Raw genomic sequence first — 26,314 nt, forward strand, 5'->3', positions numbered from 1 at the left:
CTTGAGGTGAATACCCTCTTTGTTACTGCAGAGGCTTTTTTATGTTTTGAATCGTATTAATTCTTACTTAAAGTGCGTGCGTAGAAGTATGCTACCTGGGTATAAATTCACACGAAATATATATCTTTGTTATACGTTACGCACATAAACATGTTTCAGATTTCAGAACTTCCGTCAACAGGTTCAATGACATTGTCTTAAAAAGGATTGATTTAGTCTCAGATGGCATGCAGTTCGTTTAAGTATATTGTAATCACATGATTCAGCTCCCAACTATTCCGAATACTCAAGCGAGTAGATAAACCTTTTATTTCGTATACAATACTGCACACTATATAGAGCAAGCACTGGTATATAGCGCAGCACTGAAGAAAACTAGAACTTAGCATTCAGTTGAATTTAAGTTAAATAAAGTATCGCGCTTTTCGCTCTTGAGTGGGTACATCAGCAGCTGAATTGATTGGACTGATGTGTAACAAATTATCGGTGCATTTGGGCGCGTGCTACACGCTCAAATAATTGATTCCGTCATGCACCATGATTTTCAAGAACTATTGGAGGTCATTTAATACATGGTGTGCACATTGCCAACGCATAATTTAACTTGTTTTAATTTCGCATTCAATCTACCAGCCGTTTTGCCTAAGAAACATCGTTACCTGCAGGGCCAACAATTAGCTGGCGCTTGAAAATAAAACACGACAGCTGCGTGAAGTACTGGTGAGTAAGACTCGCGTGATGTTTGGGAACGACGTAACATTCTTGTCCGACTTCTGCAGTACAACGATAAATGTCTACAGGTAAAAAATCTACAGATTTCCGTGTTTTGTATATATCGCATGTGACTTTCTCCCCGAATTAAGCATCTTTTTGGAAATGTGTGAAGCTACATAATACAAAGTGTGAAACTATGATTGAAAAAAGTGTCCTTTGTAAGCGCGAACATGTTGATCGGAATTGTCACCTCCTATAATGTTTATCGTTTTCAAAACTAGCTTTTTTTTTTATTAAAAAATGAATTGAAAGATCCGTTATTTAATTATATAAGCTTGAATCTGATCTAAGTTCATGTTGTCGTGAGTTCGCTTTAAGCTAAAATAGAAGATCGCTATTAATATTGTTTATATGAATAACCTGTCTTTTATGACCGAATGACCAGGTTATTGAAATGAGGACGGCTAATTTAATCTTCCTTTTCACGAGCTAAAACCTAAAAATCCTAAAGTAAACAAAGACTGCCCAACTGGTGCGAAACTACTGGTAGTACATCTAGTGGAACGCTTACATCAGTTGCCTAACATACATTACTGGTGTATGGAGCATGACTCATCTCCCTTTTCAATTACAACATTTTCTACTAAGGCCACTTCATTATTCTACGTAAGGGACACCAAAAAATAAGCTAACCAAAAAAATAAAATCAAATTGGGGTAAATGTATTTCTTTGAAGATGTCACCTTGTTGTCATTCCCAGGTTGACTAATGATTTTGTATATATATACTGTTATAAAAACGTTGCCTGGCTTACTATATAATGCGCTAATAATTTTTTTATCCGTTTACTGAAAACGAAAGAAGATTGTTTTAAAAGAGAAAAATTCATATGTCTACGAAGATCCAAAGCAGAACATAGGCACTATTAAATTAAAATATTGATCAATCAATAAACACCGTTTCACATACCGGGACACATTTCCGAAGCATGTTGGCATTCTATTCCAGCAGTCGGGTACGCCCGCATCCTGCGATTCAGTATAGTTTAACGGATGGCTGTCGTCAATGGCAATCGCCCGCGCTGCGGCACAGCCCGTCACGAGAGCCAGCAATGTATCTGGCATTGCCCATATAACGGAACTTGAAAACTGAGAGGGCTAGATGTTTCCGGTAGGCTTGGGCTCACTCTATTTCTATTTCTATAACTATTTCTGCTAACGTTACGCTATGCTATTTATTATACCAAAAAGAACTATAATATATTATATCTACCAAAGCATGCATCAATAAGCGTTTTTTAGATGAAAGAGTGGCTTCATACGGCAACAAAAAATGTTTTAATTATTTTAAGAAAAGGACACTAACATACAGAATATACACTACTCTACGTTCCACTTCGTCATCGCCATAAATCACGAGCAAACGAGTAAGTGTGCACCCCACAACGGCTCTAACTAGAACGTAATCTGTATACGTTGACTGTCGTCTCCTACGATTTTCGTTCTGTGTTAACAGCACTTGTCCATAGTATACTGTTCTCTTCACAAGTTTAATCCACTGAATGCCCAACTCCGTGGTCGATCATACGGTTAGCAAGGAGGTGCCCTATATTCGAATATGCTACCCGAATAGAACCGTGACTACATAAACATGCAGAAGCTTTATTACAATATCGAAGTCGTTCTGGTTACCATTCTGCACCTCTGGTCCTTGCCTTTGATGCCTTTTCCATCATCACATAGAACGCGATTGGTCACCTACAACGGCATCATATCTAATCGTCCAATCTAATCATTATGTACAAACCATCGTTGCCATTGCAAACGCTTTTACACGTTTTCCTTATGTCAACTGGATATAAAGACTATGCGTTGATGTAAATGAGACTGAGAAGGATTTCCTCTTCACCGTGCCTACTACACTTGTACTTTTTTTTAGCCGTCCCAATTTTTTTCACGGCTAATGATTTACAAAAAAGAACTTCCCCAAAAGTACAATGTAGATCCGTTGATAGCTTGTTCGTACTTCGAATGAACAAAGTGCTCAGCGAAATGCGACGCTGATATATATGGCATTGGTCTTGTCTCTTTTTGCCGATTTTCTGTCGAATTGTCTGGGCAACAACAGGAAATCATACGATACAGTGACGACCACTAATGGCCATGTGGGACAGCAACTGAAGATGAAATACGATAGTCTTGTTGAAGACACTGAAGTGGATATTGGACGATTAACGCAGCGTAATGCCGAGGACGAAAATTATTCAAATTCTCTGTCATATCGTCGTTGTTGTCTACCTTTAAGTTGTTGATTCCACTTGACTTCATATATATTAAAAAATTATAACAGCAATAATAAATCACTACCACAAAAAAACTATTATAACTACAAAGAATACAAATTATTGTTGAAAAACCGCTAATATTTTCGACCGTTGCAGATTTACTGATATATCATATTTATTTACAATTTACACAATCGCACTTTTACTGACAGGCAATCAGTACAGGCCGTTTTATATATCTGTGCCTGAAAGAGTTGTTATCTAATTGTGCGAGTTATTTTACATATACACGAGAATATTCACATAGTTACGCTGATACCTTTATCCTAGATATTTTTCATAAACCATACTATAAAGGGTTATTTTTATGGAGTTCCGATAAATCAATGTCCAATTAATTCGAAAAGTTGACATTAATTCAAGTATCTATCTTAACTTATTACCTGTTTTCTTATAATATACTAATATATCTTATATAATATAATAACCAGTGATCGAGGTATGTTAATAAACGTACAACAGATTTTCATAACCTTCGTCGGCATTTGCCTAAGTTACAAATATTTCTAATGTACAAGTGTACAACAGGTATGTGCCTTATTAAATGGGATAATCACTAGAGTCTAACTAAATCATTGTTATCGGGTGCCGATACGCGAAATATAATTTACTATTATATGTCACTATAGTATCTCTCCAGAATATGCTCAACGAAAAGCCTACTACTATATTGTACCGACACACATATATATATGTATAGTGTACGTATAATATAGTAGTAGGCTTTTTGTTATATATATATATATTCTATATATATAGTATGCTTCCTCTCAAACAAATTAGTGTATCACAACAGTCTTCAAGCTACCAGTCTTAAAAAAAAGCGAAACGTTTTGAAACCTATCAAAAAAACCAATATGTTAAGCGAAATCAATGTCAATTGAACCCATTTATATTTTTTCTTATATACACATTTTTAGGTCAGAAACTCAGGAACTTAAATTATTACGTTTAGTAATTTTGAGCAGATTACTTCTGTTTTCTCAACTCGGCGTAAAATATATAATACCTTTCTTTACTCATCGACATGTTCGCCTCTAAATATATCCTATTAGATGAAACAATGATTGATGCCACCCAAGGTATTTGTTTTGTCCTTTCTTCTACGAATCAGCCCTCGGAGACATTCTCGAATATCTATTTGTCCTGAGAATATTTTGTGCATCTATTCGTTATCGCTTTCTGTAATCGATACAGCTGTAGAATCTATTTAAACGAGGTATTATAAGCTTGTTACTCTCTTGCAGTCGGCCAACTGAAGCTAGGTTAATCAACTGGTTACTTCAGATTTTCTAGCCTGTGGTACCATCTGTAGATATCTGAAAAAGTTTATAGGTCTTAAGACACCGGCATTTTTTAATCCTTTTCATTGCCGTCTTTGTTCTTTTTCTTGTCCTTGATCGTGTATTTGTCATAGCACTTTGTTGGGTCGTAAGGCTCCCATCGCGAGGCAGGAAATATGTGCTTATTCCGTTCATACCAACTTCGTAACAAAACTTTTCCCGCGTGACTTTCTTCTTTTTCTTTCGATGCATCCGATGTCATACGAATATCTTCATTAGCATCGAACGCAAATAAAGGACCCGACTTTCCTCGAGCCTAAATAAAGAGAAAAAACTAGTTAGTTGTAATGGTACACAGATACCTTGTTTCTATTTTAAATTTAACTACGAACATGCAGCTGAAATAACCTTGTTTTCAGCCTTGCAATTTTCATCAGACAAAAATTTTAACTACTATAAAATGCGCCCTAAAAAATCCTTCTGTGCGATTTACTTACTTTGGTCACGATGAAGTCATAAAATGTGTAGTGGTGCGGTATGATTAAATCCTCCTTAATGTACATAAGTTGGTCTGCGGAAACAACTCGCAGTTCGTAAAATTCCTTACGGAGTGAGTCGAGACATCGTTGTAAGAACTGGTAAATTGAATTGCCCTTTTTCATGTCGACCACACGACGATGCCCCGAGCCATCCCAGTAACTGAACGTGATCTGGATGTTCTCTTCTTTAAGAGCTCGCTGTCTGTCTTTCCATTCCTGGCGTAGCTCTTCGCGAATCATTCGCTCCTTTTCCTCGCGTTCGCGATCAGGCAAAAAAGAAGTATCGACGTCTGGGTTTTTCTTCACTTTAATCTCTGTAATTAAAACCTTTGACTCTTTGTTTAGTCTTGAATCTTTAAGGCCAGCATCATTATCATGACTATCATCACCACTACTCTGGTTACTCCCGTTGACATTGGTTACCGAGATACCGGCAGCTGAAGAACTTGAGTTCTCTGGACTGCGGCTAGCGCCTGGGAAACATTTACTAGCGCCATCTGATTTGCATTTGTCATAAACTTCGCCGTTCTCCTCCTCTACTTCGTCGTCTTCGTCGAGATTGAATGACAGCGCTTGAATCTGTCGGACAGATGTGAAAGCATAGTACAACCAAATATGAAAAAATGCCATTGGTTTTAGCTATAGCCAAACGCTTTGTATATCTACTAAGTGGTCCCAGCAAAGGTAACAAGATCTCAGTCACCGACATCTACTCAAACCTGTCGCCGATTAAGACAAATCTCCGTCATTTAGCACTCGTATAAGTCCGCGCGAATCAATTCATGCAGGGACGACATCCGCACTTCCATGAAAGGACTACAAAAATGTTATTATAGAGGTAAAGGCAAAGTGATCTATAAAAATAATAAATAGTCGTTGAGGAGAAAACATCTAATTGATACTTAACCTTGCGGGATTTTAAATAAACGCAACAAGGTTATTAACACAATACATACTGCTTTTTTTTGCTTCTCCTTTTGTGCCTTCTTTTGGTCTTCGGCACGCTGTTTTTCTTCCAGCTTCTCCTTTTCCTTTTGTGCTAAACGTTTCTCGCGCTCCTTCACTGCGTCCTGTTGCTTTGCCTGCAGAGCAGATACGCGAATACATGTAACAGCTCTGGGTAGATGTGTACTAACCCGTATGCAGAATTTTGCCAGCGAAAAATGCCTTGGAGTAAAAGAACTTTTACTACATAGAAAATAGTGCACGAGAACAAGAACGACACTTTTGTTTATCGAAAAAAAAATTTGCAACAAACCTTCATTTCATTAAGTGTGACCAAACCGACGGTTGCGCTTTTAATTTGCGCCTCGACGGCATCAAAGTGCGATGAAAATTTGTCACCCATTGAAACACGCATTTCTTGCTCGATTTTCTGTCGTTTCAGCTCAACTTCTTCCTTTTGCCGTTCACGACGTTTAAGGATTTGCATCGCTCGACCAGCCTCACTGGCCGCACCTTTATACTGTGCCATTTTCACTCTTTCACTGCAGGATGTCCTCAAATTACTTGAATAATGGGCACAATAAACGAGCTGGTAAATGAACTGGAATAGCAGTTTTACTGCAGCAGATATTATAGTTAGTTATGTCCTATATAAAGCAAATCTGAATCTTCTCAAATAATGTGTTTGAATTAGATAGCACTAATATATAAAGACGCATAATGTTGTGCATTTTACCTAGTTACAAGAATACTAAATTACTACACAACTGTGAGTTTCGGGCTGCCACGAATCGTAAGGGGTAAAGCTATAGCCGAAAAATACTTTCATATTTTATATTATTATTCAGTTTTTTGATTTTCTAATAAAAAAAAAACGGAGTAGCAATGCAAAATTGAAAATCCAAACCGGAAAAACAGACAGTTTTGCAGAAATGCAGCTTTCTATTACTGAGGAGAGCTGCCTTTAGATCCAACTTCTAGCCAAACCCATTAGGTAATTTGTGTAAGGTTAGCTTTCGACATAAAACGTAATAGCTAATATCTTGTTAACTCAGCTAAGTTTGTTCTAGAATCTCATAGCGCAAATTCACTCATAGATAAGCGATCGATTCATAACACACTGCAAAACATGTAACTCATGGCAAAAAAAGAGGGGATACAAACATACTTCGTGAAGATTTGTCGTCGCTGCTATAGTATCTTCTAAACTTTCCAAAAAGCAGATTGAGATTAACGACTATAAAAATCTTGATTGTTCTATTTTCAACATGAGTTTTGTCTGCAACGCTGCTGATTTTCATTCAACAACAACAACAACTTCAATCTCCCAGAGTCGTCTGCTATTGGTAGTAATCAAAATAAAACACAAATTGTTTTCGCACGGCCGGTTAGCATGGCCTCGGTCTTAAGACATGCGCTAAATTCAGGGGTGCGCGCATTACGTACCTCCACATCAGCTCGTTCGCTGGCGGGAGGCGCTCGATCACTTCCGCCCCACTTGCAAAAGTTGCTTGACTATGGTGAAATGTACCCTGATCTGCTACCAGACCCTAATATCGAGCACCGACATTCTTTAGCCGAAAGCCTGGAACGTAAGGATATGCTGAAAAGGTTCATAGGCCAAATCTTTTCTTATTGAACGAGTTGAATAAGCTTAACGTATGGTAGTGCACTAAGCTCGATGCAACACGTTTTACTGGCTTAACTTGAAAAATAACACGAATGGATGGGTATATATGTTAACCTTCCATACAGCAATATATATTTATGTACTTATGTAAAGTCATCATAGTCTGTCCAAGGACTTAACATTAAATTAGAAGCATATTTATAAAGCCATGTTGCTATCTTTTTGCTATGTTTTTTTAAACGCCGCGATGTCTGTTAGCCGAAGCATTGGATAATACATCACATTTAATATAAAATAGTTTTCTATAACTTGAAAACATTTTCAGTAAGAGTTTTTTTTTGAGTCGTCTAATTCATTCCTTCTTTAAATGAATTTTCACTTGTTGCTCAATTTCAATACATTCTATTCGCAATCGTGTTTTCATATACTTTTTCTATACTAAAGATCGAGCGTAAAAATTTAGGCAAATTCTAACTGGTTATCTGATGTATTACAGGCGTAGCGTGCTGGATATTCCCGAGTTTTATGTAGGCACATTTATGTCTATTATGGTCACCGACAAAAATGCGCCTGGAAAAAAGAACAAGTTTGTTGGAATCTGTATTAAAAGGTAGTCTATTATCGTTTTTAAATATCCGTCTCGCATACTTTTTGGTATTTTCAAAGTTTTTAATAACTTCTCGAAAATTAGTGTTCGTCAGGTCAGCTCGTCAGTATCTTTCAAGTCATTCAATCAAAGTTCAAAATTCAAAGTTCTATAAAACAAAAACTTTTAGACAGAGAAAAAGCTTTACTTTCGTATAGAGCTTCTTTACAGTAAATGCGTACCAAATATATTAAATTTTCTGCAGAGAAGGCCACGGATTGCGTCACCGTGTGACGTTACGAAACATCGTTGAAAATGAGGGAGTCGAGCTCATGTACGATCTCTATTCGCCAATAATACTTGAAATACAGGTGCTTCGGCTGCAGAAGCGACTTGACAAAAATCTTTTATATCTTAGGTAAGTAGTGAAGAAAAACGTATAATATCAGTAGGCTATAGAGTAAGGCTTACTCCCATGAATGGTAAAGTCCAGTTGACCATGTAACACTTTACGTAATGAAAGGGTGCTATGCATTATTCAAACATAATTCGTCCGCTATAGTGTGTGATAATAAGTTCTGCCGATGAACGTAGCTAGGTACTTCTCACTGTACTTAGTTTCTTTAAGCGCACTTGAGATAATGTACATCTCGAAGTAAACGCGCAAAAATTGAATGCAAAACTCTAAAGGGAGCAAACCATTTATGCATACCTCAGTATGCACTATATGAGTAAGACTGTTGTTACTTTGTTCTTTAGCGGCATTTTTATCCTATCAAGTGTTCTCTTTATCATAATGAATTATTATTGTTTGATTAACGGTATTCGCTTTCATACTATTGTTATTGTTGTCGATTATCAGAGATGCACTCCCAGAGTACTCGATGGTGCCATGGGACATGGAGCCCGAACAGCATTCGGAAGGAAGGCCTGTACCGATCGATGAAACGAAGGTCATTATGAAGCCTTTGCCCTGGACGCAAAAATGGGAGCGCAAAGAGCTTAAAGGTACAAAGCTAATCATCTGTCTATTCCCATCCGACGTTTAAATGTTTTTCAGTCAAGTGCGTAATCTATCTAAATATGATATTAAAAATAAATAACAGAATGGCAGAGAAACAATATAATATATAATACGCGAAATGGGACAATAGCATGTTACATCGTCCGCAAGCAGACAAACATCGTAAGTAGACCCGACTATACATAGAGTAGATAATGAATATCCGTGTATTTGTGATAGTGTAGTAGTAACGTGTTTGTCACCTAAACTAATGGACTCGTAAAGTGGTAAAACGTAGGCAAACTTCCTTTCATATTCGTAAAAGGCAACCGTCCGAAATAATATATAACTGTTTAAGTACCAAAATTGAATTTAGCAGCTATTTCAGTTATTTAATTAACACCCTACAAAATACCATTCATTGCATAAAATTTCTCTTGATTTTGGAACTGGTTTTCCAACAATATTTTAAGGCATAATTATACCATTCGACATACCTGAAAAGCGCGCTAAAAGAGGTGTGGAAATTTCCAAACCTTGGGAGAAATATGACTTGATGAAGGATTATCGCTCGCAAATATCTATCGAAGACCAGGCTGTTGTCTGGAATGAAGTAGAACAACACCGAAGAACGGTTGAGGAGCAGCACAAAAGAAACCGAAGAAGAAAGCTACTGGAGACGCAGGGCTTGTCGCAGACCTAGGTTCTGTAACGCGTGCAGAACTTACTAGGAGGTTGAAGCTAAGAAAAGTCTCAAATAAACACAATGTAATTTGGTGTCGGCCAAGACGACTACTGTATAGAAAAATAGGTTCAGTAGATTATTTTACCTTGTACTTGGTTTTAATATACTGTAAATGCGAATATTTAGCAGCCTTTTATAAATAAATTTGGACTAGTGCGCGATTTTTCCTGTTGTTTGAATATATATATACACGATAAGGCACAGACCTTATGTTAAAACAAGAAAAAAATTTAGACATGCATGCGATTTGCTCTGTAGAACTATCATGTGCGCTGTCTTTCTTGCGCACCTTTATTGCATTATTATCAGAACAAGCTTACGATTGGTTTAAAAATAGGCGAAATGATTTCGAGGTAAGGTCTCGGGCAAATGTGCACGTCGATCTCGGCAATCGGACTGTCGATGTAGCCAGTTACTTTTCGTAATTGGCTAGACACAATATGTTCAAAGATATTACGCAAATCATTTTTGGCTACATTTGGCTGACGCTCCGCTAAGATAGTGGTACGCGTATCATTAAGCTTCGAGTCTTCGGCGATGGAAATTTTTGTATGTTCTAGATGCATCCTAATAGAAGTGATGCCGTTTAAAGGTCGATATTAGATAGAAAAGTTGAATGGTTATGATGAAGGAAATATCTTTGAGTGATACAAGATGAAAGGCTAAGACAACCAATTAAAAAATATCCGCGTTTTCAATCTCAATGTAGAGGTTTTCTGTTATATATATATATATAGTGGCCTAGGTATCTTTTTTTCTACCGAGAACTTAGCATATTTGTTAAAACCTATTACATACCGATTCGTTACAAATTTAGAATGACCTTTGAACAGCTGAAAATAACATATAAATGTGAATAAATGAAAATAAATGTGTTGGTATATTTACTGTTGTATTTAGTACGTATGCAGAGGGTTTTCTCCGAAAAGTGTCTAATCTGTTAAATTTTATAAATACGATACATCACTTAGCTTAGATAAAGTATATATTGCCTTAGATAATTTTTGCGTTTTTCTTCTGTGTATTTCAAAATAGTATGACAAAATAGTATGTTAAGGCTAAATGCGTGAGCGAAGAACTAGCTAAATTTGACCTATGGTGATCGCTGTTTAATACCTCTTTACGTAATGAGAAGATATTCGTTTGGTTCTAATAACAGTTTTTGGTAAATTCCAATAAAAATTCCTTAGTCAAAATGCTTAATATGTCATAATTCGTGTTTGAAGATCGACAGCACTATAATGAAAATAATCAGATCACTATTATTGTAATTACAAGAAAAACTATTTTTTCTCGTACAAGTAGTGCGACCTTATCGATGTTTATAGTGGTGCCTTGTCGCGCAAATACGACGCCGCTTGCGCTTCGCTGTAATGTGTAAACTACAATCAGCTGATTTCCTGCCGCTGCCATGAGCGCTGTCGAAAAGACTGCGCTTAGACATATTTTCTTAATATTAATAATTAATAAGTTAAGTAAGCACGTTTTTAAGGTAGAATGCAAGTAATTGCTAAAAGAGCGTCCTCGAGATTTTATTTGTGGTGGCAAAGATGCTTGTAAGTAAGCTTGCAACTAAATTAGCGAACAGAAATAAGCTCAAAATGATGTAACTTGTCTGTGTACTGTTAGATTGCTGGTTGCTTCAAAAAATGCTACCTTCTCAAAGATAAGTTAGCTTATACCAATAGAGGAAATTAGTTTAGGTTTAAGTTTTAGTATTTCTCGCTTGTTGCAAAGCATAGTATGTTTGGTGTTTTTAGTTTTCTGTAGAGGTTTTATTGAAAAGCTTTCGAACATGTGGCACTGGATCAGCTATGTTTTTCATTGTAGTTAGTGTTCTGACAGACATAACGATGCCGATATAAGAGGCATAACTAGCTACTGTGCATGAAAAATTTGTGCGTAAAAGTTGAGTACTTACAAAGGATTAAACACACTGATTTAATTTCAGAAGTAGCAACTCTCACAAAAGTGACCATGGTGCCCCCAAGAAGCCCGTGTTGACGTTGTTTACAAAGGACGTCTGTCCTCTTTGTGAGAAGGCGAAACTTGAAATTGCGGATTTTTTACCCCATGTGGAGTTTCAAATAGTGGATATAGAAAAGGATCCGGAACTCTATAGTAAATACAAGTGCGTTTTCTGCCATGACTAGCAGTGTTATTTTTCGCTGTATGCTTTATTTTCTATTGGTTTCTGTCATTGCAACTGCCACTGCACTATTTCGAAGTACCTAATTTCAGAAATGATGCAAATTAGTTTGTCTTCTTTGTTTTATCGACTCGAAAAATTATTCATTTTACATTGCTGATACTTTTCACATTTCTTAGTTTATAGCTTTTTTTTTTGGTTCAAAAAACGTTTCTGTTTGCGATGGAACGGTAGGGCGTAGATGTTGAAGGTGGTGCAGTGCTCTCGGCCAAATCGATATCAGCGATGATACGGTTTAGGCTTTCTTGATAGCTCTCGAAATATGTACTTCATAACAAAATAGAAGCTCCATTTTGGGTATCTGCATTGTGTATCTGGGTCCACATTAGCTTGTTTCCCAGAATCCAACACGTGACAAGTAATCATTTTCATGCCTTTTCTTCCGTTCATGATAGATAAACATACAAAGTCACAGCCATCTGTCGCCACTGAAAACCTACTGCTTGCTTACAGGTACGATATACCAGTGTTCCATTTAAATGGCAAGTTCCTGTTCAAACACAGAGCGAATAAGGAAGTCCTTGGTAAAGCGCTGCGCGCTCTATCGGCTGTGTAATGTTATGGCAGTTTTGGATTACTCATAAAAAATACGTTTGGCAAAAAGGTGACTAGTGATGGCGATGATGACAGCGATGCTGTGTGGCTATGTTTTTTTTTTTGCAGATTGTTTGAATACAGCGAATAAACGTTTTTTGTTTGATTTATAGTTATCCGATTCATTACTCAAATAGAAATAAACGTAGTTATTTCTGTGTCGCGTCTTTTGTACGGATTATCGTATTATTATTACATGGTCGCTTAGGTTAGGACTAGGTTCGAGCCGAAACTAATATACGGTCAAAGTCAAAAATATAATCTAAACGAGCCTAATGATCGGCATATGGTTCAATCATTTTTTTAAAGAGTATATTACTCTTAATATTGTATATACAGGAAGAGATTTATTTCAATGGAGTGTAGACAACGATACAACCACGCACATGAAACTTCAGCTACATAAAGGCATATCAGTATGGCAAGTAGGGTGCATGACATCACGCTTTTCAGCTTTGCGCAATAGTCGAGTCAATTATAAGTGGCCTGTACAGTGGTTAAGAATTGTCCTCTAAAAAATAACAAAGTTCTCGATTCTTTTTTCCTTACTTATCGCAACTGGTTTGAAATTAAAATAACAAACATTTAAAGAAATAAAATCGTTAGAAGTTATCACACATTTAGTACACATTATGTGGGCTGAAGCTTCGTCCTCTCTGAGGCTCTATAGTTTGAGGTAAATGCTGGTTAACAATACATGCGACTCTCAAAGTAGGTATGGGCTTTTCCTTATTTCTTGTAGCACCACAGAATGTGGTTCACACTAGTGTCTGAGCTATTTTTAAATCTAAATTGTTTTTATTAGCAGTGTCTAATAGGTATATGTCCCGTACAAAGGACATGACCTATGCAAACCATTAACATATGGTCATATATCTATCTGCTTTGACTTTAAGTCGAAGTTCAATTTTATAGGGCAAAATTGCTCTTGTCGGAGGATACTTCCTAAGTTGCTTGCTCAAAAGAGCTTTTTACCTCTGAAAAGTATGAACGGTTTTACGTCGATTATATGGAAATGTAGCAAAATAACTGCATTAACTCATCATCACTATGTCAAAAAAAGGTTCATTTTCTATGGACCCATGAAACTTTTCAAGATAACCTTTCAAAGATGGTCTAGCTATACAAAAATAATAGCAATATTTTAAAAGCGATAATATTTATGCTTCGAACTTTCAACAAATTGTAATATTTTCGCAGTGTACTATATTTATATAAATCTGCTAGTATGTTACAAGCAAGCTACGATTCTGAGTATCGTACTTTTCGTATCGTACCTAATGCCTGTAGCCGTTAGGTACGATAAAACAGAATACTGGATGCTAAGTTTGGACCATTGCTTATCAATTCATCTATAGTTTGTACATATAGCGGATGCATGGAACGAGTCTACTATAATATTGTTATTTCTTGTGTGTTCAGATGACACGTAGTTATCATTCGGCTATTTTTTTTATCACTTCGATTCATCTTACAAAGGCAAAAAAATGCGACAAGTGCCTGTACAGATGTGGTGCAACTGCGCGTCCAAGCCGGCTCGGAATAATCTCGCTACCTGAAATATTCGATGTTATTTCAGATGTCAGTTATAGTCGCTCCATGTTTTGACGTGTTCGGACGGTTTAGCCGTAAAACACCGTTACAGCTTTACTTGCTAAGCGCGAATGTATCTAAGAATATATATTGTATAGCCAGAGCAAGCGCTAGTTAAAGAGGGATTTTTAGGCTCGAGGCTAGACAAGTTTACGCCGAAACCGTACTAGATAAACAGATGAAAACTTAGGGACGCGTTGTAGTCTAGGTTAGAATCCGAACATAGGCATACGCTTCGTTTTATGCTGGGAGCCAGCTGGCTGTCTGATGAAATGCTTAATGGCGATACTGAGCATAAAACTCAGAGAGATGGAACAGGTGGATGAGGTGTATTTCGTTGTTTGTGGCATTGGTGACGACGAGGGCTAGTACTAGTCGTCAGAGTAGTTGTGCTGCTTTAATTCCGCGCCCCTTTAATTGGGTAGATGGTGTCCACCGTCTTCTCTGAAGTTTTACAGCACAAGATATATGTGGTAATTTAGCACAACCGCCCCAGTGTCATTTCACAATGCCGAGGTTTGTCAAACGTGCCGCTAATGGGCAGTATCGGAAGTATTCAAAATTTTGCGAAAATCGACTAGTCCACTCGGAGCTTTCGGAGCACTGATCGATTCCGTTGTTGGCTATGCTAAACGACACCGACAGCAGTTTTAATTAAGGAAATGTTTACAAGATAAGAAACACAATTTTGTACATATTGCTGCCTGTACAGCATGTATGTGACAAATGATGATGCAGGTATGTCGAAATTCTACGGAGCTTTGATGGCCGCGTTAGACGAGGACCATCAATTAGATAATTGAATTTTCGATTATCTAAATCTTAGGCTTAGATCTGCGATGTAATTTTTATCAGGATGATCAATTATGTTACGGTAGACTAAATGTGCCACTCCCAAGTTGCTTGGGAGATGCTTCAATGTGTTTGTCTATTGATTGTTCCAACTCAAAATTTAGGTAATGCTTGTAAGCGAATGTATACGCGTCGTGAGACCGAAACAGCCATAGAGAATCAAAATTTCTAAACGGTTGGTTCATTTAGACAATGGACATATTCTCTATGTCCATATTTTCAGTTATTTGAGTTGATATAATTGTAACGCAAACTATATTTTTTGTCATATATCATTATATGAAATGGCAAATCGCCGTTCCAAATTGTACGGGGCAGACGTCGTGATACGACGTTGGTCCTAAGATCCTTGAAATGTTAAGTATATTGCACTAAATCTGCAGTTCGACGTTCGAACTCTATTGACTAGCCAACTTCGGCTAAAGAGTGGAAGGTACAGCGAAAATGTACGCACGCAAGAAACCAGCAATAAATAGCATGGTGGAAAATATAGTTAATAGTTTCATAATCCTAAAATAAGTAAACACCTCTTGGTGTCGTATTTGATAGACAACAAATCAGTATGCATACATGCGTGCGAAACTATGTGCAGGGTGGTAGCCCTACACTGGAACACAACTGATACCATTTATTTAGAAGCTATGTCAAAATGAAAGTCTCTGTTGGTATAGCATCTGTATTTGAAATCCTCGCCACGATGAAGCTCTGTTATTGAAGCTCGCATCACTTCAGTTCCTCGAGAAGCTAAACGGGACAGCAAATTCGTGAAAAAACCATCTCTGCATTGTTTTTATTAGCTGTGAAATTGCACAGATTTTTTTTTTGTCGCATTTCGAATCTTGCGTTCGGTTGTGCAAAGAGAAAATTTGAGTTTTTCAGCTCATCTTTAGTCACAACATGGTTAGATGTCGACTTCGCAGTTGTTAAAAAAGCTTATACCTCTCTTCATATTCTTTTGCGAAACTGTTCCAGCTTGAGGACAATGGACAACAGAGCATCTCAGTTGTCATGATGAGTTAGTGTTTTCAGTCAGAACAAAGCTTTAATTTAGTACAAGGGATTGTGGATGAACGCATGATAAGCCGTTGCGAACAACCGACGCCAAGACTTTTCAAATATTTATACATTGTTGCTACCCGACATAAAGTTACGAAATCCAGTGGCTGTTGTTTTTCAGTGTTTCGTGTCGGCAAGCTATATAAAATATCAGTGGATACCTAATCTTTAACTTATTACCTGTGTAGCGAGGTGGCCGACTGTACGTGACAAGATCTATGGATATCTCTACGATTCTTTCACGAAAACTTGTTTGTTGTAAGTCAGTCCACATTGATTAAGCTTATTTTTATCTCTTTCTGTCTCTCTCGCCTCCGAGCCTTGTTATTTTAATTGAAGTGGCTCTCCTATTTGGCCTATCGTCTCTTACTCTCACATACTGCACCACCGAAGTTCGTTAGCGTATTTATGCGCTTTGTGGAAGAAAGCTATAGGAAGTCGCGTAACTCTGTATCGTTAGAAAATGATTTCTTGCTCGTTGGTTTCTGGTGGCATCATTACGGAGAGAGTGTGTGTCAATGTAATCTGTTTGCAGTTAAGTTGAGAGGGAGGTTTATGTGTGCTGTGCGTTGTTCTTCCGTGTGTCGAACACGAAATCCGGCGGCTGGCGGCAGAACAGTTGGGAGATAGCACGACCCGGCGTTTACCGACTCGACCAAGTAAGCTGGCGGCCGCACAAGCCCAACAGCGTTTGTCCAGCGCAAGTGGCAGGCAATTTGATAGTAGAAGCACCAGATAATTGTATCAATTGGGGCCACCGCGGAAGATAGAACGGCGGCCAACGGCTAAAATTCCTCAGGACGTCAGTGAACCCGAAGGTGATTCTGGTGCCAACGCCGAAATCTGCTAATCTTGTGAGAAGAGTAATCGAGAGTTGAATCGCATAATAATTCGTACTGTATTGCTGAATCAAAGTAAGAGAACACACAATGGCTGCCGGAGGGTCAACTCGAGGACTACACTATTTTAGGAGGGGTGAGTAGAATACGTTGTAGTTTAGTAGGCATCGGATCAAGATTCAACTGTAACATGGCAATTGTAGTAGGCAAAGCTTTCATTCACTTATAATATAGTAGTTTTACGCGAGATACAATGCACCGTTCGATCAACACAATAAAACGAAGTGCTCGCGGGTTCATACAGCTGATATATCAGATAGCAGAAAAGACACGTAGACACCTCGTAAAATTAAGCATTCGCGTTCCGTTAAAATTGTGGAGATGTTGTTTAATAAAGGCCAAAATCCAGACCGTACTTATGGTCCAATCTAGCGCGTTATGTCTGAGCTGGAGAAGGACATGTCAATGATATCCGAACGTTTGCCTTAGCAAAACCGTTAAACTTTCGATAGATACGACACTCTAAGAAACGTAAATTCTTGAATACTATTCAGAGTCTAACAGCGGCAAAAATTTAAGTAATTGTATGTTTTAATTTAAGTAAGTGTACAGCAATCGAAACGCGTTGCGGTCTGTTTTTAAGCATTTGTACGACTGTTGCATTATGACTCGTCTCTCGTGTGCATGGCATGTTCGTGCAAGATGCTATAAGCACTAGTAGACAAGTGTTTCACTGTAAAAAGATCAATTTATGGACTGTCTTCGACGATGAATCAACGCGATACAACAGCATACATTGCACACACAATCGTTTTTATTCGTTTGGTCATACTGTTACATATCGGATATGGGGCATGCCTTGGCCCGTAACATTTTCTCACTTCCTACGTATATTTTTTTTTTGTTATCTGTTATATACTATTCGCAAATTCAAAGCATGTTTCGTGATAACACAGACTGTGAAGTACAAGGGAAGTCTGCCAATCTTCAGCATCCATCACAATATTGTGTTTCATGGGCATGTTGGGCCGCCGGGCAATCGAGAATTGGCCATCACGACCACAATGGAATATCAACACGCGCCCGGTATTCAATTATTTTAATCAGTGCTATGAACAACAGTAAATGCTCATTAAGACACAGACTTCTACCAATGCAGCTCGTTTTAGATACTATAATCTTATCTTTATTACGACCCACCAAGAAACTTTGCGTCGCCTCATATCGGTTTGCGGTTATGGTTCGATTTGAACAATCCTACTATACATTTGTCAGTAAGCTAAGACGTGATTTTGTTTGGAGATTTATCTTCGCTAGACAGCTTTGTCAGTTCATGAGCTTATCGTGACATTTCAGCACGACCGTTAGTCAGTGTTCTTTTGAAGCAATTTCGACAAGGTCAAGACTAAATTACAGAAACTCTTGACATTCATAGCAAGTCAAAAACACCTAAAAATAACGAACAAAGTAGATGCTTCTAGTAGAATTGGCAGTATCAAGCGAAAAAAGAACCGATCAAGTGATTATTAACATTTGGGTCATCGATGTAGGCAAACCGCGTGCTTTGCTAACATCACTATATGTTAGCAACTGATTAGAAATACTTGTATGACACAAGCCTTACAGGTACTGCCACTGCGTTTCGATTGTACACTGCACAGTGTTTGATTAAATCGTGTCCGACGCTCTGTGCCTGGGCTGGCCAGTAGAGCTATTAAATGCATAAAACGTATGGGGTGTGCGCTTTTCTCGTACTGCTAGATATGGTCAAGGAGGATTTACATAATCCTTTCACTGGCGACAATCAGCTATCATAACTAGTACTTGTTAGTCGTCTTGCTAGATTGACTCAGGCTTTACACGGACAACGAGCAACGCCTTCGAATGTTCTAAGCATATATCTTAGATAGGGATCTTTAACCTTCGAGCCACTACGACGAAGGTTACATGGGGCGAGAGCAAAATCTGATGACATAATAGAACGACGTACTCTCCAAAGTTGGGGTGGATCTCGTTTGAACGTGTGGTGACAATTATTGATTGCACCAATGGACCGAACGGGTCACTTCCGTTTATCGCATATCAAATACACACTCGCGACATACGAAAAAATGCATCATTATGTGTACATATTTTTTTCAGTTTTAAGTAAATTAGTGCCATATGACGTTTGCGGGGTGCGTAATAAGTAGAAGATCGCGTGCACTGTTCCGGTTTAAAATACATTTTAGTGCAGCCGTTTACGGTAGTCTGTTTTTCTTCGTTGCTGAGTAAAGTTCTTGTATTGTTGAAACCTGGTCGCGCATCTTTACTTTCAGATGCCGACAGCGAAACTTCGAATCGACGTAAATTTTTTTCTGTTTCTATATACCGAAAGGGTCTGACTCAGTTCAAGGGTAGCTGTGCGAAGCCAGCAGGTAGCTTTATCGGGAATATTAATACAGAAGTGACCTTCAACACGAATATTACGTTTTGCTTAACTTTTTTTTAACGAAAAACCCGTAAATCTTTTTACATACAAAGGCAGTTTTCTGCGATTAAAGTTCAAAATAAACTCAGACCAAGGCCAGCTTAAGTGACTGATTCAATCACGAACTGCTGTTGATCATAATACCCTAGCAGCTGTTCGTGTCAGCTAGTCACTTCCAAGTTTCGGAGGTTTTTTCAGTAATGGGCCAGCGCCTGATAATTTGCTTAATACTTTTCTATGCTTACGATGTGAAAGCTGGATAGAATCGCTCCTCTTTATAATAACAATCTTCCATTTTGCAACTTGTTCAATATTATCGTGTAATGAATTTGTTGCTAGGTTACTTCACGGAAACAGGCACAATGAACTCAGATCCGAGTTTAACTATGAAAGTCGATGAGGTTCTCTACGAAGGTCAAAGCAAGTATCAGAACATCGTGATGTTTACCTCGAAGATGTTTGGTCGAGTTCTCTGTCTCGACAATGCTATTCAGTGCACCGAGTTTGATGAATTCGCCTATCAGGAAATGATTTCATTTCTTCCTCTCAACGTACACCCCGATCCCCAGGTAACAACTTTTAAGTCATAGTCAACTACGGTGATGGTCACCTCATTTTGCGAGTATCCCCATGGCTTAACATGCTTCCTTCCTGCGCATAGATTTTCAAACAAGTATCAGTATTCAAATAATCATAAAACCTTATCGTAGTACTCATGTCCACGTTAGTACAAATCGAATTTCGAATAATGTAAGCTAATGTTTTTGCTGAATCGTATATTAGTTTATTTTATTGCACTGAAGCGTAATTTACCTATGCGAATATCAAAAATCGGACATTTAGAACGTGTTGATCATCGGCGGAGGTGATGGAGGCGTTGCTCGTGAGGTGAGCAAACATCCAGGGGTGAAGAGGATCATCCAATGTGAGATTGATGAGGACGTTATTAAGCTCTCTAAAGAACATCTTCCATTCATGGCTGAAGGATTTCACTCACCCAAGCTGGATTTGAAGGTCGGCGACGGCATCGATTTCGTAAAAAACACCACTTTACGATTTGACATTGTTATCACAGACTCGTCGGACCCAATTGGCCCTGCAGAAGTCCTTTATAAGGACGACTACTACCAAGCACTAAACAACATCCTTAAACCTGGCGGTATCATTTGCTGTCAGGGAGAATCAATGTGGTTAGTAAACGACTTCGCAGAAAATACTAGCAATGGTTAACTAACTATTGTTAGAAATTATTATTTCTTAGTTAAAGATAATGAGAGACAGAGCATTAAAAAATGGATGACACCAAGTATACGAGGTTAGCGTTTACATCGACTCGGCTTGGACATTGCAGGTTCGACCTGAAGTTTATTGGTGACGTCCTTCGTCGATGCCGAGCCATTTTTCCTAGCGTAGCCTACAGCTCCATTTATATTCCCACCTATCCCGGTGGTCAGATCGGATTTCTGCTTGCAAGCAACTCAGCGAACGTAGACTTCGTCAAAGCAAGAACAGTTTTTACCGATGAAGACTGCGAACGCCTGAAGCTAAGGTTTGTTCGCACAACGCATTGTAAGGAAGACATTGTGCCTTACTTTATGAAGGAGTTCCCATTTGAGTATTTGACGATGCAAAGAATTTTTTGTGTGCTCGATATTTAGTGCGTATTTTTTCTTGGTCGTTATCGATTTGCAGGTATTACACAAATCAGGTACATGAGGCTTCATTCGTTTTGCCGCGCTTCGTGCAGAAAGAGGTTGAAAAAGCCATTGGAGAAAAGAATGGAGAAGGTAAGGTTTAATCGACATGCGGCCAACGTCTTGGAAGTGCCTTTTTAATCAAGTTTATAGGTCTTACGTATGCACAATATAAATGGGCAGTCAAATTTATAAATCGGTGGCCTCGCCAATTTTTATTCACGTAAACCGTTTCTACCGTGTCGAAATTAACCTATCGTTCGCTATTTCAATCTAATACAGTTTTGGGCCTTGTCGATGAAGCAGGAACCCGCTTCTAATAGTGATCTGCTTGATATTTATTTGTGCCATCTATATGAGACGAGACTGCTGTCTGTTGAAGCCACAATAGACCGCAACTTTTCCTAGATGATCCTGCCTTCACCTATCGCTAGTCGCCATTACGAACCTTGTCAAACGGTGTTTCGATAGTTCAGTTTAAAAATCTTTAAAAGGAAATCACTATCTACAAAGCGTAACACAGGCGCCTTACGTTGCCGTCGTGGGTTGAAGCATAAACCCATGCAAGTCTAAATGGACATGAGTCTAGCAGAAAAATGAACTGGAACACCAACAAAAACTTTAACGGTTCCTTTGATATCACAAGGTTATCAATAAGTTATATTAAGGCGTTAGTACGTTTAGTGAAAGACACTAATAGACACTAATAAAGCTAGTTATGTCTCATATGTGTATCTTATTTGCTTCGTGCCGTAATTACTAGAGCGCAATTTTTCGTATTGTCTTTGTACTTCCATGCGTAAATCGGCTGGCCTATTGTATAAGAGAAACTTCAGCCAAAGGCAAAAATAAAGACCCTTTGATTGCGCTTAACAAACAGAACAATAAACCTAAGCCATCAGCCTTGAGTTCTGTGATCGCACAGTTTTTTCATATGGAGAAAATGTTATAGTGAGCACTACAGCATAGTATCACACAAACGTTATGATGGAATCGCTAAGATCTAATTCCAATAGACGATCTTGCCTGGATGCTCTCAGAACGCCAAAAATGGCGGTGCGGTAATTTCATTCTTCAATATTATAGGTAATAAATCTCATAAACTACACCAAATACGAGTTCTGATTTGGAAGAAAACTCTATTCAGTTATGATATCCGTGTTTATTAGATAAGAACTGCAAAAAATTATCTACGTCTTTATATTTTGGGGATTGTATTAATTAAGGTTTTCAGTGCTTCTGGAAGAGGTTGGTCCACTGGATTTGATCCCGAAACTCAATAGCTTCGTCTGCAAATACATAATGGCATTTACAATTGATCCATTCTAATAACAAGTAGTGCTTCCTCGCTTGATATTTGTACAAAAGCTGATACGTCTTACGCAGATCATAGTTTAACTTGGCGTGTGCTGAACTTATGTTAATTTGATCATGCGGAACCCAGGACGTACTTGTTGCTTCAACTGCTTTTGAAAATCCTAAGGCTGAAAAATATGTAAAAAAAAAAACGGTAAGTGGCGACATAGCAACCTAGATAATCCGCATTTGACGAACTCGACATAAAACAAACAGAAGTGACTAAATAGAGAGCTGGGCCGGAGTTAGGTAGGAGCCCTACATCCCCAGTCGACTCTCCCTTCGTTTCGTCTAGACATGGTATCGATCACGTAAAGTATACATTTCCGATGTAAAGAAACGTACGCGTGTAAAAATCAAGTGTATGCGGAGAAGCGTATTTAAACGAGTAATAATTCGCAGGAAATTTTGGTGGGGTTGCACTAGATACCATGCACCGGTCAGCGGTCTTCTAGCACACCCATTAGGGCCTACTGATTAATTTTGCAGGTTCATCACTTGTGCATCTTAAGGTTATGAATGAATAGTCATCACCGTATATTTCATAATTACAGTATTTATATACAAAGGCTCTTGTTGAACGTCTACCTCTAAATATGAGTAAATCCTATGAATTGACTTATCAGTGGACGTATGTGCACGTAGGACCTAAAAAAAAACAAGCAAGAAGTGGGTCCATAGTTCACATATATTTGATTCAGTGGAGCGGAAAAAAGCCAAGGAAATAAAGTTGTATGAAGCAAGGAAGATCTGTATCTAGTAATTCCTGAGTCCTGGTGAACTAAGAATCAAAGGGCAAGTAAATAACACTTCAAAGAAGTATTATTAGATAAAATTTGGACCCTTTGATGGAGCCATAGCTAGATCCTCCTAGCCTTTTTAATTTCACAAACGCGCTCCGACAACCATTGCACGTCGTGCAGTTGTGAGGCGCGTATGTGTAGTTTTATTGTTGCTTTTGTTGTTGTTGTTGCTGCTGCTGCTGCTGCGCCCGACTTCTTCATCCTTCTTTTTTTGTGCACTCGTCGAATGCGCATTTATCTTATGTGTCCCGAAGGACACTGGACTGATTGGTTCACTTTCCTTATATAAATTGGTGGCGGCACACAATTCCCCGGAATCGCAGCTTAGTTGTAAACGGTACTATAATTAAGAGTCTGCGCAACTTGTAGATCAGTAAGACGAACTTGTAAAGATCGCTACGATATAAGACAATGTTTCTATAACAGGTTAAATTAGAGTATTTAATATTAAAGTTGTCTTTCTAACATTACAACTCTTTCAAAGTACTAGCTCGCTAAGGCAAGGGTATTGGATGAATGAATTGCGCTAACATAGTGCATCACATATCGAACGATTCGAGACGCCGTCGAAGGGCTTAAAAGTCGGATTTCTTATGAATGTTATGCAGATTTTAGCAAATACAGATCCGAACTACCCCGACTACCCGAAATCTGCTCGTTGTTCGAGTGTGTCGTCCACTGTAGTGGAATCTGCGAATGAATGCATTTCTCATGTCAACAAGAGACTGAGCGGGACTGCTGCTGCTGCTGCCGCCGTAAAACCGTCGTACTACTGAGTCGCCTTTTATTGGCAAAAAAGAAAGATTTCTCAAAACAGGCAGTACACTATTGTATATCATAAATGCTACTTGGATTCTGGAGAATGGATGGAGCGAAGGCACACATTTGGCAACAAAAAACACATGTTACACAACATACTAAAATTATTTCATGCGTTGTTTTGTCTGTTGTTGTATGATACAATACGTTTATATGTCTTATATGTCTCATAACTACAATGAACTCTCGTCAGTTGTACAATCAAATTGGTTAAAAAGCTGGGTTAGTATTTTGTTGTAATACGCAGGCCGTAGCAGTCCAGCACTTTGTGTTCACCATTGTCGCGCGTTGGCGGTGGACAATCCGGTTTTTATCGGACATTGATTTTTATCAGTCTCTTCTTCCTAGATGTCTATTTGCTATTTCTATTAAATATTCAAACACATTTACGCGGAGAAAAACAACTAGCCTTTGTGCCGTAAACAATCAATGGGTTCGGAGTCTCGACGTGGGCTAACGTTTTCACTTGCCCCGCAAACTTCCGTTGTGTTGAAAGAACAAATATATAGTTAATGCTTTACTTCAGAAATACACAAAAATACTGATCTGTATGCCTATATTTATAAGTAAGAGGGGTATATTACTAAAACATTGACATCGGTAGCACCTTGCGACTACGAAATTATAAATGGATTTACAAATTAGGAATTGTTTAATTAGGCTTTGTTCTTTATTGACATTAAAAATATAATATATATGAGAGTAAATCAATACTTTTTCAACTGAGTGATACTTTGGACGTTACATGCACGCAATTAGTATAACAAATACGTTTTATTTTTCCGTAATATAGCAAGAACTGGTAAACGTTTTTCGTTTCCCTACCCAACAGTCACTAACAAGACAAAAAAGACACTGTATACACGCACGTGGCAACAAATGATATAGGCTAAGAACACTTAGTGGAACATAGGCCACATAGCAAACACTATAGTCATAGTGAAAACAACGCACAATAGGAAAACGTAGTACTTAATGGCAGATATTACCATATCGCACGTACTATTTCTACGAACAGCCATGGAATGATTTTCACCGCCAGTATCAAGCGGAGCACAAATAGTATGATTAATATTAAAGGTACTCTATTAGGGGAAAAAATAATTCGATCTCGGTTTCTACTTCTAGCTACTTCTAACCAGGCGGCATGGAGTTATCAACTTTTCATGACGGCAGATACAGCGCATGTCTAGTAGGCCCAGCCGGGTTTATCGGTGACAAGCCAGTACTAGTCACTTGTTCTAGTTTTAATGGCACTACTTTACAAGCTGGCCTTCCATGCCTGCTTCATAGGCTTAAGTATGTCACTTTTCTGTTCTTCGAGTGTTCTTTTCCCGTGGTAAATTTAGTGAGAGAAGGTGGATTACTGTCGTCTATTTTATGGGGCACTGCCTAGTTTTCGGCGTTTACAAGAATCAAAGGGAGGTACGCTCCATCGCGCTGATCTTTTTCGGGCTTCGAACAGCCGCCTTGCTTCCGATGCATAGATAATTCTCTAACGAGGACGTTTCTAGTAAGCCGGAACCCATATTCGCAAAGAGAAAAGTTGCGACCATTGTATAACCAGCAATAGGGTGCAACTTTAGCGGACTTATAATCATAAGTCCACTAAAGTTGCACTTATAATCATAAGTATTACTACGCAGCCGTGTAACAGGCAGGCATTGTACGCGACTAACGATCATTGTATTGCTGCCCGATAAAAACTAGCATATTTCCTGCTTTAGAAACCTCTTTTCAGTTAAAAAATTAAAAATAACGAATGCACGGAGTATGGAGTGAGGTGGTTTAAAAAAGTAAAGACAAACCGCGACGCATGTTACTATATCATGCTGTTTGTTCAGGTCTATTTGACCGGTCTGCTAGTAGCCTCTAGGAGAATATTTTCAATGTAAACTTTCTGGGTACGAGCTTGTTGGCTGTTGTTAAACGAACGATCCGACTTATGATTTATAATGAACGTAGCCCGTGTCAATACCATATCGCCTTTGTTGCGGCTTGTCTGTGCTAATAATGCTTAACGATTGAGTAGAAGTTAAGCGCTGAACTTATACGCCATCTTAGTGTGGATCACAATCAATCATGCTACCATTACAATTGTTCATTCTGTCATAGCTTACATAGTATTAATGGATCAAAAAAGGTGCTAGTTATTGAAAGGTTAACAGATCCAGGTGGGCCTGAAACGGATTGAGGGTGTACGAAAAGGCTCGTATACTTTATATAGTTTTAACAGAATA

At 38.3% G+C, this 26,314-nt stretch overlaps 3 protein-coding genes, 1 long non-coding RNA gene and 1 other non-coding gene across 6 annotated transcripts; 3 read left to right on the top strand and 2 right to left on the bottom strand.

Moving 5' to 3' along the window:
- Window positions 1-3,115: 3,115 nt before the first annotated feature.
- Window positions 3,116-7,150, bottom strand: LOC111263955 (protein FAM50 homolog). Of its 2 annotated transcripts, none has more exons than XM_022839494.2 (5): window positions 6,994-7,150; window positions 6,139-6,388; window positions 5,837-5,962; window positions 4,839-5,459; window positions 3,116-4,657 (listed from the first exon to the last, which is right to left on the bottom strand). In XM_022839494.2, the coding sequence occupies exons 2-5, from the start codon at window positions 6,352-6,354 to the stop codon at window positions 4,415-4,417; spliced, it is 1,206 nt and encodes a 401-aa protein (XP_022695229.1). In that variant the 5' UTR covers window positions 6,355-6,388; window positions 6,994-7,150; the 3' UTR covers window positions 3,116-4,414. The 2 variants fall into 2 exon arrangements, with proteins under 2 accessions (XP_022695229.1, XP_022695228.2); XM_022839493.2 differs by having other exon boundaries at window positions 6,139-6,443.
- Window positions 7,151-7,185: 35 nt separating this feature from the next.
- Window positions 7,186-10,672, top strand: mRpL19 (mitochondrial ribosomal protein L19). The gene is made up of 5 exons (XM_022839497.2): window positions 7,186-7,436; window positions 7,952-8,065; window positions 8,307-8,459; window positions 8,904-9,049; window positions 9,518-10,672. The coding sequence occupies exons 1-5, from the start codon at window positions 7,219-7,221 to the stop codon at window positions 9,745-9,747; spliced, it is 861 nt and encodes a 286-aa protein (XP_022695232.1). The 5' UTR covers window positions 7,186-7,218; the 3' UTR covers window positions 9,748-10,672.
- Window positions 10,673-11,039: 367 nt separating this feature from the next.
- On the top strand, window positions 11,040-11,920 carry LOC111263958 (uncharacterized). Its single transcript, XR_015312497.1, has 2 exons — window positions 11,040-11,345; window positions 11,741-11,920. It is a non-coding gene; the product is annotated as an uncharacterized LOC111263958 (transcript).
- Window positions 11,921-12,913: 993 nt separating this feature from the next.
- On the bottom strand, window positions 12,914-16,360 carry LOC111263959 (uncharacterized). Its single transcript, XR_002682544.1, has 2 exons — window positions 16,274-16,360; window positions 12,914-14,147 (listed from the first exon to the last, which is right to left on the bottom strand). It is a non-coding gene; the product is annotated as an uncharacterized LOC111263959 (long non-coding RNA).
- Window positions 16,361-16,528: 168 nt separating this feature from the next.
- Window positions 16,529-22,008, top strand: SpdS (Spermidine Synthase). The gene is made up of 5 exons (XM_022839495.2): window positions 16,529-17,068; window positions 19,742-19,971; window positions 20,246-20,592; window positions 20,754-20,951; window positions 21,095-22,008. The coding sequence occupies exons 1-5, from the start codon at window positions 17,023-17,025 to the stop codon at window positions 21,198-21,200; spliced, it is 927 nt and encodes a 308-aa protein (XP_022695230.1). The 5' UTR covers window positions 16,529-17,022; the 3' UTR covers window positions 21,201-22,008.
- Window positions 22,009-26,314: the final 4,306 nt, after the last annotated feature.

This window comes from Varroa jacobsoni, unplaced genomic scaffold (assembly GCF_002532875.2).
Source record: "Varroa jacobsoni isolate VJ856 unplaced genomic scaffold, vjacob_1.0 scaffold_804, whole genome shotgun sequence".
NCBI lineage: Eukaryota > Metazoa > Arthropoda > Arachnida > Mesostigmata > Varroidae > Varroa > Varroa jacobsoni.